The sequence below is a fragment of the Salvia hispanica genome, chromosome 5 (assembly GCF_029641045.1).
Source record: "Salvia hispanica isolate PSC_SH4W2 chromosome 5, Shi_PSC_v1, whole genome shotgun sequence".
NCBI lineage: Eukaryota > Viridiplantae > Streptophyta > Magnoliopsida > Lamiales > Lamiaceae > Salvia > Salvia hispanica.
In genome coordinates, this window is record NC_142696.1 from 49,131,505 (window position 1) to 49,151,678 (window position 20,174).

Here is a 20,174-nt window from a genome sequence, read left to right on the forward strand (position 1 = left end):
GTTTGATGCTGACCTGCATTTTTATAACTTGTTGAATGAAGCTTCAAAGCTCTCTTCCTGGAAGAGCCTATTTCTCTTTCAGTGGTGTCACCTCAAACACCTACACTGTGTGTGTGAGTGAGTGGGAATTTTGATGTGTTTTTTTGCAAGGTGAGAGTGGTTTTGGAGGTGGGGCTGTCTTTTTTTGTGTGGCTAAAGTATCAAGATTCGATTTTTATTTTTCAAGCTTGATTTTTTCCACTTTGTTTATAGTGATGGTTGAAGGTGTTATTGTTTTCTTGCCATTTTGCACATGTTTTCCTTTTTTTTTAATGTGGGTTCTGTTTTTGGTTGATTAGTTTGTCTGATTCTTGAACTGAATGTGATCTTGCAGGTGTTGTTGTCTTAGCTAACTGTGCTGGTTTCTTATTGATCTTGCTATCTTTGTAGAGGTAATCTCTCTCTGTCTCTTGTTGATTGAGTCTTGAATTCATGTTTTTGTTCATTTTGTCTTGTAGGTGTGTTGTCTGACTTTGTTGGGCTGCCTTCACACAGCTTTTTTTAGAGGTAATCTCTCTCTCTGTGTGAGTGTGTGTGTGTGATTGATTAAGTTAATAGTGAGTTTGTTAACAATCACATCTGTTTCCTTTTAAAGTAAAACAGAATAAACTATTATAGATCCATTTTCTAACAGTTTTAGTTAACTAACTAATATTTACTCATTTATTACTGTACAACTTTATAGGCATAATTTTGAGGCATGGATAGTTGTCTTCCTGATTGGAACACTGATGTTGGAGGTGAATTTCCTGTCCCTCTTCAAAGAAAACCACTTGGGTAAGTTTCCTTTTTTCGTGTTTGAACGCTAGACCTCGTTGTTTGCATGATGTTCGTGGCTAGAATCTATCTATGATTGTGGTTGGCAGATTACAGAATGAGTTGGTTGAACTATTGTGGCAAAATGGGGAGGTTGTGTTGCATAGTCAAACCAATAGGAAACAATCAAAGCAAGCTAGTTTGATTCAAGGTGATGATGATGAGATAGTTTCATGGACTGATTGCCCTATTGATGAATCATTTGAGAGGGAGTTCTGTGCTAATTTCTTGTCTGAGATCCCTCCATCCTTGGATGAATCGAGCAAGAAGCCGGATGGCGAAAGGGAGTTCAAATTTGGCGAATCATCCGAGGTTGTTCACCAAGGGTTTGCCCCGCCTCTGCCTCCACCTCCACCTAGATTTGAGGAGGGTGTGGCCGGGAAGAGCGTTGAGTGCTCTGGCATGACTGTCGGGTCGAGCCATTGTGCGAGCAACCAAGTTGTGAATGAAGTGGACATGAGTTGGGCTTCTAGCCGTGGGGCCGGGAGGGGGAAAAACGAGGGCGCTGAGAGGGAGGTGCCCGGACAGGCTAGGACGTCTTGCTCTGGTGGATCCGGTAGTGGTAGCTTGTGGAAAACGAGTAGCCTGTCGAATGAAACGAACAGGCACAAGAGGAAGAGCCGTGACATGGAGGAGTCTGAATGTCCGAGTGATGTGTGTGACACCTTGTCTTTTTTTTTTGTGTGTTGTTTTGGTTTTGTTTTGAGCTTCTTGAAGTTATGGCAATGGATTGAGGTGCAAAGGGTTGTTGTGTAGGCGACTGAATCGGAGTCGGCTGCAGGGAACAAGGCGAAGAACGGGGCTGCTCGAAGGAGCCGCGTGGCTGAAGTGCATAACATGTCTGAGAGAGTAAGCATTGATCAAATTTAGACAAAACAGTTTTGTTTTTTTTTTTTTTTTTTTTTTGTTGTGGTGATGATATTTCTTGTATCGATCCGTTGAATCATTGTCGTGTTTCCTTGCAGAGGCGAAGGGACCGGATCAACGAGAAGATGAAGGCGTTGCAGGAACTCATCCCTCATGCCAACAAGGTAGAACCAAATCTGACTCACCAAGATTCTTGAAATCAACTTGTGCCTACTTGGTTGTTTCGTCGTTTGAGCCTTTTTCATTCGTGCAGTCGGACAAGGCATCCATGTTAGACGAGGCGATCGAGTACATGAAAGCCTTGCAGCTGCAGATTCAGGTAACTCGGAGTGGATTTAGGTCATTTTTTGCTAAAAATGTGTGACAAGAGTGTTTGGTTTCAATTATTGGGTGTGCTTGTTTGTTGTTGTAGTTGATGTGGATGGGGAGGGGGATGGCGCCGATGATGCTCCCGGGCATGCAGCACTACATGTCGCGTGTAGGGATGGGTGTCGGGCCAACCATGCTGCCCGAGATCCATAACCTAATGCGCTTGTCGCGCTTGCCGCCCATGGATCAAGCTATGAGTGGGCCGATCCAAGCCCCGGTCGGCCCTCATAACCCGTTGTTGAACCCGGTTAATTATCCGAACCACATACCAAGCTCGAGTTTCCAAGAGCAATATGCTAACTATATGAACTTCCACTCGATGCAAAGCGCTTCGCCTCAGGTGTGTTTCACACACTTGTCGCGATCCTAGATATCTTGCACCGTAAAAACTTATTGGCGAGCCAAACATCAGGATTAAGCTCATATCTAATGGCATATTTGTAATTTTTTCAGTCGACGAACATGTTCAACTTCGGATTTCGTCCGGCTCAGCCGAATCAAGGCAACGGGAACGCGTCCGTTGGATGAGGAGGCCTATGCAGTCGAGACGGTATTCTCGAAAAATCCACGAAACTGTGGTATCGGACCGACAACTCCGACGATTGTGATTTAAATCTCTCCTACGACATACACACACACATACACACACTCAAAGATGAACTATGTAAGTGTGTCACATGGTTCACATTGATCATTTTAATACTCCATGATTTATAGGCAAAATGTTTTAGTAATGGGAAATGAGTTTTCGATTTTCATTTAGAACAATCCAACTTTTTTGATATGTAATAATTTCATTACATTCACATAATGTATTATTGCATTCCCTTTTACAAAGCTGAAATAAAAGGAATGTAGTGATTCTTTTTATTGGAGGTCCAATTGTTCGAAAATGATGGTGAAATGATGCCTCTTTTAATTTCATCCATTTGTTGTGATTTTTTCTTGTACCTAAAGATAAGTGAGCCATATTATTGAAAGTGATCCATAGTAACAAAATGCCCGAGTTGTAATATTGGGATATTTGTTTCATTTATATAAGTTTTCATAAATTTTAGTTTTGCATACAAATTTTTAAATCTTCATGTAAATAATGAAATAGTTGATTTCTTCTGATTTTATAATCAATCAAAGATTTCAGCACATGGATTGATAACTTACTTGCATGAAATTATAGTATAGGTTAACCAAAATAATGTCGCGTTATAGGCAACCAAACAATATAGTATTACTTCAAATTTAATAAATTCAATTGTTGTGCCTAAATTCAATAAAATAAATTATTTAATATCGTATAATATGATGTTTCACTTCGACAATGAGACATTTTTTTGGTTGATGTTCAATAACATCCCGTAAATAAGTCATCAACTCACGTCAACATCTTCATGATTGGCTTTATAATCAGAACAAACCAACAAGAAATAAGTCCAGAGCCTTTGTCCTAACGGCAAGGAGCTTAGACATCAATGTATGAGTTGTTGAGTTCGAGCTATTTGTAATTTCCTCCTTCAGTGTTTTTTTTTTTCAAGAAATAAGATTTTTTTTGATTGGTTGTAATATTAGAACAAATCAACAAAAAAAATGAAAGTCTTGTATCATTCTCTCCTTTCTTAGGAGTTTAAATTTATTTGTAATTTCCTCCTTAATGAAGGTGTTATTTTTTTTTTTCAAGAAATAAGATTTTTTTTTGATTGGTTGTAATATTAGAACAAATCAACAAAAAAAATGAAAGTCTTGTATCATTCTCCTAAGAGGCTTGAAATGCAACAAAGAGAAATGCAATATTGTATTATAAGTATCAAGTTAGCTACATAAATGATCATATAGTATATGAATTCAGTCTTAATCAAGAACCCTTATTTCTAGATTTTGATTTCTACCTGGTTCAAGAGTTCATCAACTGATACTCTCTGATCATTCAAACGACGACCTCCTGGCTACCGCTGTTTCTCACAGAGAAGCAGGTGCGTAGAACTTTATAAACGCGAGATCAATAAAGGAATTGACACTGGAACATCCTCGCCCATGGCAGGCTGGAAGAGATCTAACTCTCCGTGGCGCTCCAAGACGCGCATCCTGCAGTCTTCAGCGGCCATCAAACCAGTAGAGTATGCACCATGGACGGATCCTGGATAATCTATGCTTGTCGCTTCACCAGCAAAGAACAGGTTGTCAACAGGGACCCTCAGCCTCTCGTACAGATCATGGGATTTTCCTACTGTATCATAGCTATAGGAGCCCAATGAATTTGCATCTGTCCCCCAATGGGAAACGAGGTACTGGATCTGCACAGTTTATGTATGATCTTTAGTGTTACAGGTAAGATGATCCGAATGAAAATCGTATAACATAAGGCAGTGAGAATTCAACAAATTGAATATGGGAACATTACATACCGGTTCAGAAGCATTTGGAAACATCCGTTGAAGTTGTGTAAAAGCAAACTTTGCAGCAGCCTCGTCAGGCATTTTCTCGATGTCACGGGCCAATTGCCCAGAAGGCATGTAAACGAGGACCCGATGCCCTGTGGCCTTGTGCAGATTGAGAAAGTAACTGCACACGTAAGTAGTTTCAGCAACAATCCCCAAAAACTCTACGTTCGGCCAAAAGACCTTGTCGAAATGCAAAACTATCTTGTTCTCAATCCCGACTCCAATGTCCCTGATTGCTTCTTCTTTCCAGTCAGGTAATCTCGGCTCAAACTGGATGCTGTTTGATTTCAGAACACCGAGAGGAACAGCAATGACAGCAGCATCTGCTACAAGCACTCTTCCATCATCTACTGTGATTTTAACTCCACTATGACCTCTGACTATTTTTGTCACTCTAAAAGTAAAACCCAAAATCAAGAAAACCCAAGTTCAGATCAGACTGTATATCAGAGAGGAATAATTATAGAGGCTAAGTGGATTGTTTGTTACCTGTGGTTCAAGCGGATGTCAAGACCTTTAGCAAGTGTATTTAAAACAGGAAGATAACCGCGGACCATGAGCCCATGCCCACCAGGGAGCAACTCTTCCTATAAAGCAAATACATCAAATGTAAATAAAAACTCGAACGATATCTGTTGATTGAACGAGCCGTCTAGTTGCAATTTGCTAATTGCAAGCTCAACCTTGGTTTTGCCACCTCTTATGGAGTACAAATTATACAATCCTGAAATTTTATATGAAAGAACAAAATTTTAAGCACGAGCAAGTAACCTGATCCCAGCCTCTAAGTGAGATAGTATCAGCATCTGCAGCAAACCAGCCTTCCATTCTGCAGAGGTACCACTGTAACACATTATGATCGACTCCTTCCAACCTACAAATGCGCCAACCTCTTAACAAATGCCACAAAATCAGAACAAAATAAAGGTTCCAAGATTTGATGCATGCAAAACCTTAGGTCCGGCCTCCTCTCAAAAACAATTGAGATGGCACGTTGGATGGACATGTCCTCTCTGAATTCCTGTCTAATAACATCAGTCTGAAAAAAGAAATTTCAAACCAAATCAGAAATTAGAACTAATATCTAGGGAAAAGGCTCTCTGCACTCTGCAGTATGGGAATGTAAAAAAAATTGAAGGTGTGAGAGAGAAGATGGACGTGGCATGCCTCTTTCAAGATGGCCTCAAATGTTTCGCCAACCTTTGCCACTAAGTCTTGAGGGACTTGATTACCATTCATGTCATAAAGGGCATAGCTGATAGAACAAACGGAAACCAATTATATCATGAATATAAAAAATGCAAGAAAGATGTTCAAATGATCTAAATCGTAGAACAAATGAACAATACATTAACAGTAATTGAATCAACATGCCAAACAAATACAAACAATCAATAGCTTCAAAAGGCATACAGTAAAGTCATTAATATATTATGGCACGCAATACCTAATATTTTATTGAATCAATGAACAAGAGTCGCATAAGACTGAAATAAGAAACACTTATGAATTGCGTGTTACTCCTTTCCAAGTTCTCAAGTAACAAAGGGAGGAGATACTACCGGAAACTAACAGCTGATATCAATGTTTTTACAAGTCCAATTTAACAGGAAATGGACGTATATTCTTGAATGGCCACACTGAAGTTGCAAGGGGCAAAAGGGGTACCTTTCTAAATCATGGTCATACAAAACTGAGTTGTCCCCACTGGTCCGGTAAAGTGGTAGTCCCAATCTCCCGATGAGCGAAGCCAATGGGTTCTCATTGCCAACACCATGTAGCCTGAAGAAGAATGCAGAATGCAGACAGTAGTTAGCAAATGTAGAATACAATAACTGAAACACAAAAATGCTGTAGGAGAAAAGGTAAATTACCATGATGCACCCAAGTCGATAGGAAAACCAAATGAATAATTGGTATGAACACGGCCACCAATTCTATTCCATGACTCCAACAAGGTAACCTGCAAAACCACTTTTTTCAGGACCCATATCGACAGTTGTGAACACAGTAGCCAACAGTCTGCATATAAGTGTATGCATATACCTGAAACGAGGCATCATGAAGAGTCCGTGCAGCTGTAATGCCGGCAAAACCAGCACCTATGACGATAACTGATGGCGAGTTTGTCAATTTCCTCTCCAAGCTTGAATCGCAAAGATCTACCAGATCAAAATTCACTCAAGTTAACACCTTTTAAAAGAGTACAAACATCTAAACAGATTTACCCCTTCGAGTTCCTATACAAGACTGCATTTTTCTGAAGTCTCAACACTAATTTCCTTTAAATTTGAATTAGAGATGAATCAATAATCCCATGTTGCCTCATATTCTCCCATTCAACTTATTAATTAGAAACAACTACAAACAAGCATATGTCATCAGCTAAAAACCAACAGAAACACACACTTACTAGATCGCAATTGACGATTAAACTTGTTGTCTCCCGAATCCATAATTCAACAATGAATTGAGGCCGCGGTGGGTATAAAGGGCACAATTTCTACTAGTACTACTAAAATTGATCGATCTTAACCTCGATAGAAGCTTGGGTAATCTTAATAGCAGGAGGAACAGTAAAAAGCTGGTTTTGGAGAAGATGAGAATTGAGGTGATGAAATGGTTGGAATTCGACGAAACACCCAGCTTGACCGACCCGCTCATGCGTCTGCCCAAATCCCCAAAATCCGGAGAGGAAAAAAAGGAGTAGAATTGAATTGTGCAGACTATTGAGAGTCCCAATCCAGCTTCCACAATCAGTGAGGCGATCCGCAATGAATTCGTCGATGATTCCTAGAAAAAGGAGAAGGGTTGCGGGAAAAATCCGAAATTGGGATTTGGGATCGAATTGTAGTGGGTTTTGTGTTTCTGAGGAAGGCGTGATGGAGGAGTATTTATAGTGTTTGTGAATTGCTAAATATGACGTCACTAACATCATATTTTATTTTTTATCAGATTAAAAATTTAGATGGCTGTCATTTTTTTTACCATTATACATTAGTTATTATTTTATCTTATTTTATATTCTGAGGTACTATTATTCATGTTCTTTGCTAAGAAAATGTGGACTCGACGTTTAATAGTCTTGAGAAGACATCAATACAATGTATGGTAAAATATCTATATAAATATTTAATTAATTATTTGGCTGAGTTTAAATGACGAAGTTGATCTACTTAAAGATTGGAAAATTGGTTCCTAAAATTATGAACTTTGAGCAAACTTTGGTATTTCTACAAACTTTAAAATTGGTCTAAAAAGTCATAAACTTTTTCTTTTATTTGTATCCTATGGCAGCTCAAATAAGATATCTTTGGCAAAAATCTTATTTGTGAAATGTTTATGATATTTTAGATTACTTTTTAGGTTCGTGATAAGTAAGATAAAATGCAAAGAAAATCACGTTGATTTAGTAGTGCCAAGTACGATAAAAATTGCACGAAAATTTGTTAGATATGGTGATTGACATGTCATGGAAAATAACAAACAAAAAGTAAAATTTTTAAAGTTTATGGAAAATATCAAAATTTGCTCAAAATTCATGGTTTTAGAGATCAATATCCTCTATAGATTTGGGTTCGATTTGCAATTAGGTATTGGATATGTATTTTGTAACAATTTTATAATTAAACAAATTATTTATTTTTGACAAACATATAATATTAATTTCATAATTTTTTTTTTATATTAGCTCATAAAAGGGAATTGGCAACGTGAAAGCAAAACAAAGGCGTCGGTGATGGTGGGCCCCCTTTAACTAAATGCGTCGCTTTTACTAACCAACCAACGAATTCGTGATGCAATTGACCATCTCACACGTGGCTATAACTATGTTCATATATTATTTTATTTTTAAATTCACAATTTTCAATATCTTGAATGTTGTAAAACACAATCATGTCTGGTTGATTATTTATTATAGGGGATAATTTTTCTTTCATAAAATATTACTCCCTTCGTTCCGCTTTAGGAGTTCTGGTTGAGTCGGACATATGTTTTAAGAAAAAAGTGTTTGTGTGTGTAATAAATAAATATTGTAATGGATGTTGAGACCCACTTTTAATTGAGTGTCTAATAAATAAATGTTGTAGTGGATGTTATGACCCACTTTTAACACTTTTAATTAGTTGTAGTGGATGTTGGAACCCACTTTTAACACTTTGTAGGCATTTTATATTAATTTATCTCAACTGGGACTCCTAAAGCGGGACACCCAAAATTGATCAACCGAAACTCCTAAAGCGGGACGGAGGGAGTACTATTATAATATACTTGTATAAATATAATCTCAAATTATAATTTTTTATAGTATATTAGGCAATTATTTGAAGGAATATAAGTTTAATGGATTAGCCCTCTTATTGGAAAATAACTAATGGGCTAGCCCAAAAGGTGACATATTTATGTGTCACGGACCCATAGCCCATTAACCAACAAATTTAATGGCTCCCCATTAATTAAGGATTTTCAATTATATTTCATGTATTTTTGTGAATTTGCAATTCTCTTTATTCGTTTTCCATATTTTTTTTTAATTTTAGGTGAAATAAAAGAAATGGCAGGAGAAGGGCCTAATAAAGATGCAGAGATGAAGGAAGTCTCGCAATCTACAGAAAGAGAGGAGGTGAGAAATGTATATTTTTATTAGAAAATCAAGACAGAAATAAACAATAGATATTTCATGTTTAAGTTGGTGAATACCCTGTAAATTATTTATCAATTTTCACAATTTTATAAACAAAAATTTTAATCCTAGAAGCTTTCATCTTTTTTGTTTTGGATAAGATGAGAACTAGTTTCCTCAAAAAGGTTATTGAATATTAATAAAAGGAAATGATATTTGGATTATTTGATGATAAATTTATGAACTAAATTTCTATACATTTTGGTTTTTACATATCAACTTTAAAAAATGTGTGTTAATTAACAAATTATTAATTTGATTTGCAACTGGAAGATTTAACATGACTTGTTGTTAATTACTGGACAAGGTATAATCCGATGAGAATTAAAATGATCTTGCATTATATTCATCAAAATTACATCGTTTAGTACTGAAAAAATAATTATTGAATTATAGGTAAATGGGGAAAGGAGCCATGCCGAGTTTTGTGATATATTGAGCTTACGCATGGGTAGTGTTGATCATTACTCTCAAGATGATCAGCTTATTGCTCTTTGTTTAGCATCAAAGTTGGAGGCTCACCACATACAATAATACCCTTTCTTTGTTTGATTGCTCAAGATCATTTTCCAATATTATTGGAAATTTATTTTGTAGCAGGGAAATATCAAAACTCATAAGCATAGATTGAATGTCGCATTATCTCGGGACTAGTTATCAGACATTGTCTGTTCAATCGAACAATATTCATGAGACTCAATTTATCTCATCCGTCAAACTAATACCAATTCATAAGACCCAATGTATCTCATCCGTCAAACCAGTTCACAAGACTCAGTTTATCTCATCCTGATTGAACAATATTCATGAGACTCAATTTATCTCATCCGTCAAACTAATACCAATTCATAAGACCCAATGTATCTCATCCGTCAAACCAGTTCACAAGACTCAGTTTATCTCATCCGTCAAACCAATATCGTTGCCTCCACTTATTCTTAGGTAATCTATCGATTTTGTAAAAAAACCAAAACTCATAAGCCTATATATGGCATTATCTCACTACTAATTGTCATACATTGCCTATTTGACGAAACAATATTCATAAAACTCAATTTTATCTCATCCATCAACCCAATACCGATGACTGGTTAATAGTTCATTACATATATAATTAAATACATTATATATTTTGTTTAACCTAAAACATCTTTAGTAGTATTAAATACTCCATTCATCCTCAAAAAATGTATTGGTCCGCACGCACGCCTCCAAAATTAGACTAAATCTAAATATGAAAAGTTTTTAACAATATTAATATGGATCACACAATCCACTAACACTATTTCCACTACATTCTCCCTCTCTTTTACATTTTTCAAATCTCTCGTACTTTACCAATTTCAAAGTAAAACTCGTAGTATCATTTTCAAATTTGCCTATATTTTAAGGACATAGGGAGTATTAGTTAGTAATCATTATATTATAAGCAATTTATATTTGTAAGACATTATTATAAAAATAGTATTGATAGAAGAAAATACCAAAACCTTAAACTATTGTGCTACATTGGTTAATTAAAATAACTTAAGGTACCTAAATAGAATTTTCGAAAGGGGAGAAGAAAAGGACCGAACTGCAAAACTCTTTCCTTTCCTTTTTCTTCTTGTATTAAGCTTAAATTATCCAATCCAAATATCTAAAAAAAATCACATCTTGCCGAAAAATTCCCACAGCACTCGCGAAGCCGGAGCTATTTCTGGGTGCATCAGTGTGTGTTGTGTGTGTGGGTGTAAAGCTGAGGAAAAAATTCAATCAAAGCTATGAGAGTGTTGGAAGACTAGAGAAAAAATGCCTCAAGCAATAATGTTTTTGAAGCCCTTCATTTCTGCTCCATCAGCTTCAATTTGGAGGTATGTCTGCTCCCACTAAGCTCCTTTTATGTTTCTAGGCTTTGTGTGTGTGTGTGTGTGTAATTTCAAAGTTGGTATTTTTATGTTTATGTTTCTCCATGATTAAGCTGTGAATTTGTAAAATTGAATGGCCAATTGAATTTTAGGGAAATTTCAATGCTTGTTAGTGTTAATGTTGGAAACAAGATATTTTTGTACAATGAGGTTGATGCAAGGGTGAGAATTTCAGATTTGATTGCATATTTATGTCTATCTTTGTTTGTTTGTGTGGGGTTTGGGGTTTAGGGTTTAGGGGAGTTTTCATCATTTCTGTTAAGTAAAAGCATGGTGTATGAGTTTGCAGCGAATCGATTGGCAGCAAGAATGGAGTTGATGCTAACATTAGGATATGTAAGAGGGCCGAGGTGGTGTGCTTTGGAATGCTGGCGCCGCGAAAGTTCATGCAGAGGAGGAGGAAAGTCGAGGTTTTCAAGGATGCTGCGGATGAGGCGGATCAGAGGAGCTGGAGGAAGTTGATGCTCGAGATGGAGGAAGCTGACTCTGCCGTTGAGGTGCTCAAGAGCCGGAGAGTCAAGAACCAGGCTCTGCCTAAAGACGTTGTGGTTGGGACGCTCGTCAGATTTAAGCAGCTCAAGAGATGGAACCTTGTTAGTGAGGTATACGAGTGTCGTCCCTACTTCTCGAGTTTTCTTGGTTTTTTTCATGTACACCGAACAATATCTTGATTACAGTCTGTGTGTGTGACATTGCTCGTTGAATATCTTTGGCTCATTTAGTTGTTCTCGTTTTCTCAAGATACTCGAATGGCTGAGAACTCAGCATTGGTGGGATTTCAAGGAGATGGACTTTCTGATGCTTATTACAGCCTATGGAAAACTCGGGAACTTCACTAAAGCCGAGAGGATCATGAATTACATGATAAAAAATGGTTATCCGCCTCACGTTGTATCCTACACTGCTCTTATGGAAGCGTACGGGAAAGGAGGTCAATACAGTCAGGCAGAAGCAATCTTTCGTAGAATGCAATCCTCAGGCCCCGAACCATCTGCAGTGACGTATCAAATAATTCTCAAAACGTTTGTGGCGGTAAGGAATCCTGTAACTTTTAATGCTTTCTTATAGTATCTGTGCCATTTTGAGCATAGATCACTGAAGTTCTTTCGCATTTGGCTATTTCAGGCTAACAAATTTAAAGAAGCCGAAGAAATCTTTGAAACCCTACTCGATGAAAAGATTTCACCTCTAAAACCGGACCAGAAAATGTTCCACATGATGATTTACATGTACAAGAAATCAGGGGAGTTTGACAAAGCTCGTAAACTATTTGCATTGATGACTGAGAGAGGAGTCGAGCAAAATACAGTGACTTATAACAGCTTGATGTCGTTCGAAACCAACTACAAAGAGGTTGCCAATATCTTCGACCAGGTATCTTAACAAACTACTAAAACCATTTTTGTGGATGATTGTCTAATTTATATAGTTCTTTAGTCTTTGCTCTCGCCGTTATAGAATTTGCACCAAATTGCTTATATGTTGATGGTGTTTCTCAATTTATACTAATTATACGTGGAAAACGTCGTTTGAAATTTACCTACTTCCTAGTGAGTATTTTCCTTGTATTACGAGTATATCCAAAGTTATATTTGACTGAATCATCTTTGTGATTTTAGATGCAAAGGTCGATTTATCGACCTGATGTTGTGAGCTACGCTCTTCTCATCAACGCCTATGGAAAAGCTAGAAGAGAAGAAGAAGCCTTAGCTGTGTTTGAAGAGATGCTTGATGCTGGTGTGAGGTGCGGTTCCCTTTGTTTACGCTCGTTCAAATATTGTGTGCATCATCGTACCAAAGCAATAATATGTGCTGCATTATCTATGAAATGTTGCTGCATATCTGTTTAGTCCGACTTTCAGTTTCATAGTCGTGTGAACATTGCAAATTTTCCTAGATTGGTTTATTCCTTTTCTCACACGAGCTTTGGATGCTTTTCTTTTTTCTAGGCCGACGCAGAAAGCATACAACATCTTGCTAGATGCATTTGCGATATCCGGGATGGTAGAGCAAGCACGAGTCGTCTTCAAGAGCATGAGACGGGACAGGTACGTAGAACTTCCCTTGTGATTAGATGGGATATTCTTTGTATACCACTTGGTGATTGTGTTTTCCGCGTTACTTGGCTACATGCACCTCGATAAACGAGGAACTAGGGGGAAAACACAACGGTAACCTCTTAGACATTCGGTTTTTATGACCTCTTGTTTTGCGTGCTGCAGATGCACTCCCGATCTCTGCTCTTACACGACTATGCTATCGGCCTATGTTAATGCATCTGATATGGATGGTGCTGAGAAATTCTTTAAAAGGATAAAGCAAGACGGGTTCGAGCCGAACGTCGTCACCCACGGTACTCTCATCAACGGGTACGCTAAAGCAAACGATCTCGAGAAGATGATGGAGAAGTACGAGAGCATGCGCCTCGAAGGAATCAAAGCCAATGCGACCATATTCACTTCCATCATGGACGCTTTCGGGAGGAACAAGGATTTTGGCAGTGCCGTGATTTGGTACAGCGAGATGGTGTCGAGTGGCGTCGTGCCCGACCAGAAGGCCAAGAACGTACTCCTGTCTCTGGCGAAAACACCGGAAGAACAGCTCGAAGCTACGCAACTCGTGGAGAATCCTTCTTCAGGCCGACTCTCGAATGGAATCGCAAGCAACGAAGTCGAGAACATGGACGATAGCGAAGACGAAGACGAGGGGAAAGTATTGGATGATGAATTTGATGAGTTGACAATTAGCAGCAATGATCAATTAGTAGAAGCTCATGCTTTGTGAAAATTGTCATGAAATTTTGGATGATTTTGATTTTGGTTGTTGCTATAATTGCATATAGTGTTGATAATTTTTATTCCGAAAATTTGTTCTCTATAAAAAAAATGGAATTTTTAAATATAAAAAACTAAAAATCAAAAACTGTATAGCAACAAAAGTCAGCTTTTTTTTTTTCTCGTTACAGATTGCGATGGATGTTCTTAAAAATTAGTCTAAGAGTCCTAACAACAGAAGGATTCATCATAAAACATACATACAGCAATGTTACATACCACTGGAAAAGGAAATCGAGATGCCGATGTTATATCGGTCAGTATTCGAGAGATCCTACGGACGGTATGCTGTTTAAGTTGCTTCTGGAGTCCTTCCGGCTCACGTAGTCATCGCAGCTGTTGCTGGTGGCGGAGAGCCAATGATTTTGGGTCGAATTTGGAAGATCGAGGCCCTCTTTGCCCATTTGCTGCACTTCGAGAGGCGACAGAATCTTGATGTACCACACGCTGTTCACGAATTCCCTGCGATGTGATCGAGTAGATATTTAGGTTATCAAGAAACACGAAAATGTAGAACGTAAAAATCGCCCTAGAATGTGATCTCGAGGTGGTATAGTGGTGGAGTGGTTAATTTCCGGTCGAAAGTCCCAAATTTGGGTCCCATATCCGGGACAAGCGCATAGCGGGAGGCTTTCCTAGTGCGGTTAATATCTCCCTATGTGATTTTCGGACTACTAGAGACGAGCAACACATGCTTTTCGATGAGAACTGACTAAAATGTGACACGGATCAAATACGAACGAACTTATCATAAGAAGAATGAAGCAGTGGGGGACAAGAGATGGTTACTTACTGCCAAGGATCATCGCCGAGGAGAAGAATATCATTCTCTCGGTCAACGAATACAAGCTGCCAGCCTGATCTCTGAGGATCTTCCAACAAGCCCTCGAGCCCAAACATGCGAGCAAGCTCGCTCCGCAGCTCTGAGTAACTGCTGAATTTGGAGATATCGAGTGACCGTCCAAAAGATCCCGACTTATGAACCTGCAGCAAACAAATACTCAAAATTAGAAAGCAATTGGATCACTGATTGATTAAAAAAACAATGTGAACCTCACACAGTTTACCTTCACAAAGGCTCTCGATGTTGGATTTGTTTGGTCCACATTTTCCGAGGACTGCATGTAACCCGACTCGTCTACACAACTGGAGGTAGTCATGTCCGAGTTGAGAGGAAATTCGGTGGCTGCACCACTTGGAAATGTGGGGGTCGTCGCAAACGGCATCGACAACGATTCGTTCTCGTTGCTGTTGTTTCTAGGGTTTGACATACCAGACAGCATATTAGCCGATGAATCCGTACCAGCACCGAACATCAAATTGTCGTGAGAATGTGCCACGCCATTTAAACCCGGATGTGCTTTACCATTGATACCATTGAATGGCAGAAGCAGAGCTGAAAGGTCCGAGACCTTAGAATTAGGCATCACCAGCTCTTCTGGATGGGGCACTCCGAATTGAGAAACCAGGGAAGGCAGCTGTGGGTCTAACGCTACTCGTTTTGACGAGGAATGGGAGACGAGAGGATGAGGTCCGTTCAAGTTCACATGTGGGGACATTCCTTCACTGGAAAATGAGCTTAAAATGCTTTGCATTGAAGAGTTGTTAGACGAAGCCATATGGTTCCCGATGAGGTCGGAGAAGTTCTGTAGCTGGCTTGTCGACGACAAGACCTGCACGGGCGTGAACTGAGACTCGGAAGCCGATCCTATCTGCAAGCTAGTCGGAATAGATTTTTTCATCAGCTGATCATGAAATTGTGGATTCGGCTGCTGCTGCTGAAGATGATTGATAAACGACTGACGGCCCTGCAATTGCTGATGCAACATCTGAGCCTGAGAAACAACGCTGTTCTCCGGAAGGTTCTGCAGGAAGTTTGGTTGAGAATGAGGCTGTTGCAGCATCTGATTCTGCAACAGCGATGCAGAAACGTTAGGGGCGCTCTGCTGGAACTGCAGGAAAGACTGATTGGAGAGTTTCAAGGGATCCAACGACCCTGCGTCCTGCATTGCCCCAGCTGCCATCACTTGGTATATATCAGGTTGTAAACAGAGCATCGAAGGGTCTAGCCTCGGTTGCATCCAAGGGGATACACCCTGAAACTGAAGGCCTTGATCTCCGACACCCCCACGAAGCCACGCCATTGGAGAATTCATCCCCATATCGCCATCTTTAAGACCTGAAGGATGAATCATGATAGGATCAGAATAACGTCCGGTTGAAGGAGAAGGAAGCCATATAATTTCAAGCTTTTCAATAAACCAGACCAGGAAATGATGGCAATCCAGATGGCCACGGTCGCTTCAATCTGAGAGAGAATGGAGATGGGTACATGGGAAAAGTCGTTAGAGGTTCGATCTCCCACAAGGAGACTCTCGGTTGCCTCTCCCCTGCAGTCGACTCGTCCCATCCGACCTGAAAAAGAAAATACAAAACACCTCAACTCCATTTTTTTTATCAAATTTAAACTGATAATTAGATTAGAGTAGCTTAGCAAACAACATAAGACATGTTCATACCTTCACTGAGCGCCAATGCGAGCTCGGCCAACGAACCGGATCCAAATCACTGACTCCCGTAATTGTACCCATATACCTGACATCCCGAATTCACAAAATATATATAAGCAAACAAATCAAAATAATAAAAGAAATCTGCATAATGGGAGAGAATGGGGGGAGGACAAAAAGACATACCTGCGGACGCTTGATTCTTCAGTTTCGAAGAGCATCCTAAAGCGCATACCAACAGAAACTCTCGTATGATAAACTGCTTTGGCATATTTTGCGAGAGGTATCACAAACTCCGATGGACAAGCCCTGAAATTTGTAAACCCGGAAATTTGAAGATTAAATATTGCCTAATGAGGGGTAAGCACTTGCAGAAAATTACCTGGGATTATAGAAGATGGTGAACCGGCTATTTGTCGCCGCAGCATGGGCAGCAGCAGCAAGAAGCCCAATGTGCATACTATCACTCGACAGCACTGACGAAGGCATGACAGTTTGAGATCGATTTGCGCGCCGAATCCCCAAGAATAATTGGTTGTTTTCGTTCCTAAAAGTGTCAATAAGAGATGTGACCGCAGAAAATATCAGAAAGGCACATCTAGTCCACAACGTATAAAATTTAAAAATCTATAACTTCATCCTTCCCGACGGTTCCTCAAGGCTTGGATCGGGTAGGAGGGAAATATGACCAAATGCTCGAATGACAAAGCATAAAGAACTAAAGCTGCATACCAGATGAAAATAACAGAATCTCCAGCAACAAGTCTCTTCGCACTCACGAACACACTCCAACCGGTTGTTAGGAGATGCCTCTTCGGCTGACCTGGATAAGACGAGATTGCAGCTTCATAAGTAGGTCGTAACAATAATTATCGCAGGCCGAGTCAATAACATGAAAGAAGCTCACACTGTCCTGATTTTGAATCATGATTAGGAAGAAAACAAAATAGTCCATTCGGACAAGTTATTTTGTACAAATAATACTATAAGAGAACAAATATCATCAAACGAGTTATTTATGTAATAGGATAATCACCCCGAAATATATGCCTAAACTTCCACTCGTTTCCGTGAAGATCCTTCGCGATTAATTCTTGAGCCGGAGGGGTTTGAGAGTAGTCCTAAACACACATTAAATTCACAGTTCAAATATAGAAATCACAACTTTCAAAATACTAGTCAAACAAAGTACGGATAAACCTACAAGAGGTGGAAAAACTTTCTCAGCTGCTCGACGAGGGACAGAAAATCCTCCATGAGTGCTGGTGTCACTAGCAGTCAACGTCTTACAGAAGTAATTCGTTGGCTGTTTGCTTGGAGTGCCAAGCTCTGACGGTAGTAGGCATATGTCCTTCTGCTCTTGCTGAAGAAATAGCAAACGAGTAATTAACAACAAAATAACGAGATCAAGAACATGATTATAAATATGTAAAAAGGAAATTACAGGGGTAAGTGGCTGCAAAGTCATTTGAGCGTGGACCTCATCTGTTTCAACATCTGCCTGTAGTATCGAAAACCAAAATTTTAAGATCCGAACTTCCAATAAGATTTAAAAACAATATAAAATCCTACAACAATAGTATAGTACACGACTTACATGCATGGTAACATTGTGAAGTTGGCATATAAGCTGCGGCTGCAAGCCAGGATAGCTAGGGATAGCACTGTCTACTACCTTGTTCGTAGAGGCGGAAACCTGGATAAATACTACCAAAATGTTACAGAGCATTTAACACAACCTCTGATAGCTTAGTGTTAGACACTTGGACCAACATCATCACGATTCCAATATATATCAAGATACCGGACAGTAATTCTTCAAGAAAACGAATCAATAAAAGTTCTATTTCAGGCGATCCCAAATTCCCAATTAATGTTTTCCAGTTTCGTGTTAGCTTCTCATTCATGATGACAAAGTGACAACTAACAAGATGCAAGCACACATCCACGAACCACCAACGCAAAATATCGAGTAATTATAGAATCTCCCGACATAAAGCTACCCCCTAAGGTTACTACAAAGGCTGCAAGAACCTATCATCATATAATTTAGGGAGTTAACATCGCATAGATCACGGGTTATGCAACTAACAAAATAACAAGGCCATTGATCACCGATCACCAATAACTTGGAAAAAAAGGGGAAAGGTGAAAAAATACGCACTAATTCACTACATAAGCATCTCAAATTGACGGAGTCTGAAGTCCAATTCAGTCTAAAACCCTTGAATTCATCGTTCCACGACTCTAAACCGACATTACGCATCACACTAACACACATGAGCTATCAGCTTCTCTACACATAGAATTTACTCTAATTTCCAGACTACATTATTTATAAGCTGCAAGCATAGAAACATCACATAAATCGAAAAATAGCAACGCATTATCCCGCTAACGACAACCAATACCCTGAAATATGATAAAATATCCACAGACAAATCAAGGATATGCTTAAACTGAAATTCTTCACAAGACCTGCTCACTATGGCCTTGAGGGAAATAAACCACCCTGCTCCCGAGCTGGGGAAGCGAAACCAGTGGCCCGGCACACGCGTGCCAGAGCTCCGAATTCAAGCATTTCTTCTCCCCTGCCAACGCAAACAGAAAAAATGAGCTGAAAGAAATCATTCCAATGAAATACACAAACAAACCCAATGTGAATTAAAGCGAATAATAGAGCATACCTTCCTCCGCCTGAGCATTAAATGCAGTACTAGTTGAAGACGAAGAAGAAGACAGCCTCATATTCCAAAAGAAGAAATAAAGACTCAATTTTTTTTCCTAAAATGGAACTAGAAAAACAAAAAAACAAAGAAGCTTAAACACTCAACCTCATCCTAACCACCCACCCCCCCTCCTCCGAAAGCCCCCCAAAAATGGCACTTTCTTTCATCCCAGCTCACATTTACCCCAAAATTTTCTACCCTTTTCTTCAATTTTGCCTCTTTTGAGTTGAATACGAGCGACGTGAGAAGAAATGGAGCGAATTGCAAAGTGAAAAATTGAGGAAAACAAGAGGAGAAGCAGATCTTGTGGTGCTTTTTGGAGTTAATGGTTGGGACAAAACCCTAAAGAAGAAGAAGACTGGTCCGAGGAATAAATGAAGTAAAGTTTTTAGTAAGTAAGGGAAAAGCAAACTAGGAAGAAAATGATAACTATGTTGATCTCTCTGTCTTTAGCTCTGCCTGCTAAATTGAGAAGCAGATTTATTTCTTTGGGAATCAGAATTAAATGTTTGGAGAGAGAGGATTGAAGATGAAAATGAACTTTAATGAAGTAATTTGGGAAACTATAAAAATTACTATGAGCTCTTGTTTTTAAGTATGAAATGAATTCATCTTCTCTTTTATTTTTTCTTCCTTTTTTTGGTATAGTGAGAATTTTTTATAGGATGTGTATTTGTAATTTCATTTAATATGTAAATATTTTGATGATTTAATTTAATTAACTTCTTGAAATTTGAAGATTTAGCAACCGGTATGGTTCATTGAAGTTTTTTATGAAATTCGAACATTTTTAAACATGTGTAGGATTACCTTTTTTTTAGTTTAATACAGTTAAATTTAGTAGTATTTGCTTGCAAGTAATTTATTTATAGATAAAAAAATTGTTATTAGTACATAAATGATTCAATCAAACTTGTACGTCGGCCCAAGTAATACATTTTCTCAAAGTAACATATAAGGGCCCAAAATTAATAATACATTAAT

The 20,174-nt window shown here is 38.7% G+C and overlaps 4 protein-coding genes across 6 annotated transcripts; 2 read left to right on the forward strand and 2 right to left on the reverse strand.

Moving 5' to 3' along the window:
* The first annotated feature begins 40 nt into the window (after nt 1-40).
* LOC125188166 (transcription factor PHYTOCHROME INTERACTING FACTOR-LIKE 13-like) lies at nt 41-2,961 on the forward strand. 2 transcript variants are annotated; one of them, XM_048084923.2, is made up of 10 exons: nt 41-168; nt 374-431; nt 498-546; nt 725-816; nt 906-1,509; nt 1,612-1,704; nt 1,821-1,886; nt 1,976-2,041; nt 2,135-2,431; nt 2,545-2,961. In XM_048084923.2, the coding sequence occupies exons 4-10, from the start codon at nt 740-742 to the stop codon at nt 2,617-2,619; spliced, it is 1,278 nt and encodes a 425-aa protein (XP_047940880.2). In that variant the 5' UTR covers nt 41-168; nt 374-431; nt 498-546; nt 725-739; the 3' UTR covers nt 2,620-2,961. The 2 variants fall into 2 exon arrangements, with proteins under 2 accessions (XP_047940880.2, XP_047940879.2); XM_048084922.2 differs by having other exon boundaries at nt 51-150.
* Nucleotides 2,962-3,856: 895 nt separating this feature from the next.
* Nucleotides 3,857-7,388, reverse strand: LOC125188165 (polyamine oxidase 2-like). Its single transcript, XM_048084920.2, has 10 exons — nt 6,940-7,388; nt 6,573-6,688; nt 6,401-6,489; nt 6,195-6,308; nt 5,694-5,781; nt 5,480-5,565; nt 5,298-5,400; nt 5,016-5,113; nt 4,491-4,920; nt 3,857-4,379 (listed from the first exon to the last, which is right to left on the reverse strand). The coding sequence occupies exons 1-10, from the start codon at nt 6,980-6,982 to the stop codon at nt 4,071-4,073; spliced, it is 1,476 nt and encodes a 491-aa protein (XP_047940877.2). The 5' UTR covers nt 6,983-7,388; the 3' UTR covers nt 3,857-4,070.
* A 3,457-nt stretch (nt 7,389-10,845) lies between these two features.
* On the forward strand, nt 10,846-13,983 carry LOC125189075 (Tetratricopeptide repeat (TPR)-like superfamily protein). The gene is made up of 7 exons (XM_048086266.2): nt 10,846-11,063; nt 11,407-11,719; nt 11,859-12,149; nt 12,243-12,491; nt 12,737-12,861; nt 13,067-13,165; nt 13,340-13,983. The coding sequence occupies exons 1-7, from the start codon at nt 11,002-11,004 to the stop codon at nt 13,899-13,901; spliced, it is 1,701 nt and encodes a 566-aa protein (XP_047942223.2). The 5' UTR covers nt 10,846-11,001; the 3' UTR covers nt 13,902-13,983.
* Nucleotides 13,984-14,008: 25 nt separating this feature from the next.
* Nucleotides 14,009-19,719, reverse strand: LOC125189073 (auxin response factor 17-like). Of its 2 annotated transcripts, XM_048086265.2 has the most exons (14): nt 19,149-19,718; nt 18,940-19,052; nt 18,059-18,157; nt 17,906-17,962; nt 17,666-17,824; nt 17,498-17,582; nt 17,194-17,284; nt 16,844-17,008; nt 16,648-16,770; nt 16,471-16,546; nt 16,219-16,366; nt 15,019-16,130; nt 14,745-14,935; nt 14,009-14,413 (listed from the first exon to the last, which is right to left on the reverse strand). In XM_048086265.2, exons 1-14 carry the CDS (start codon nt 19,207-19,209, stop codon nt 14,209-14,211), a joined length of 2,685 nt encoding a protein of 894 aa, XP_047942222.2. In that variant the 5' UTR covers nt 19,210-19,718; the 3' UTR covers nt 14,009-14,208. The 2 variants fall into 2 exon arrangements, with proteins under 2 accessions (XP_047942222.2, XP_088915825.1); XM_089059699.1 differs by having other exon boundaries at nt 17,666-17,962; nt 19,149-19,719.
* Between the last annotated feature and the right edge of the window lie 455 nt (nt 19,720-20,174).

Coding starts and splice junctions, on each gene's coding strand:
- LOC125188166 (XM_048084923.2), top strand. CDS start 740: ATGGATAGTTGTCTTCCTGATTGGAACACTGATGTTGGAGGTGAATTT. Junction 2,042..2,134: donor CCTTGCAGCTGCAGATTCAG/GTAACTCGGAGT, acceptor TTGTTGTTGTAG/TTGATGTGGATGGGGAGGGG. Junction 2,432..2,544: donor TGCAAAGCGCTTCGCCTCAG/GTGTGTTTCACA, acceptor TAATTTTTTCAG/TCGACGAACATGTTCAACTT.
- LOC125188165 (XM_048084920.2), bottom strand. CDS start 6,982: ATGGATTCGGGAGACAACAAGTTTAATCGTCAATTGCGATCTA. Junction 5,566..5,693: donor TTGAGGCCATCTTGAAAGAG/GCATGCCACGTC, acceptor TTCTTTTTTCAG/ACTGATGTTATTAGACAGGA. Junction 4,921..5,015: donor GACATCCGCTTGAACCACAG/GTAACAAACAAT, acceptor TTTTACTTTTAG/AGTGACAAAAATAGTCAGAG.
- LOC125189075 (XM_048086266.2), top strand. CDS start 11,002: ATGCCTCAAGCAATAATGTTTTTGAAGCCCTTCATTTCTGCTCCATCA. Junction 11,064..11,406: donor CCATCAGCTTCAATTTGGAG/GTATGTCTGCTC, acceptor ATGAGTTTGCAG/CGAATCGATTGGCAGCAAGA. Junction 12,150..12,242: donor TTCTCAAAACGTTTGTGGCG/GTAAGGAATCCT, acceptor TGGCTATTTCAG/GCTAACAAATTTAAAGAAGC.
- LOC125189073 (XM_089059699.1), bottom strand. CDS start 19,209: ATGAGGCTGTCTTCTTCTTCGTCTTCAACTAGTACTGCATTTAATGCT. Junction 19,053..19,148: donor TAATGCTCAGGCGGAGGAAG/GTATGCTCTATT, acceptor TTGCGTTGGCAG/GGGAGAAGAAATGCTTGAAT. Junction 14,414..14,744: donor CTCGGCGATGATCCTTGGCA/GTAAGTAACCAT, acceptor ATCACATCGCAG/GGAATTCGTGAACAGCGTGT.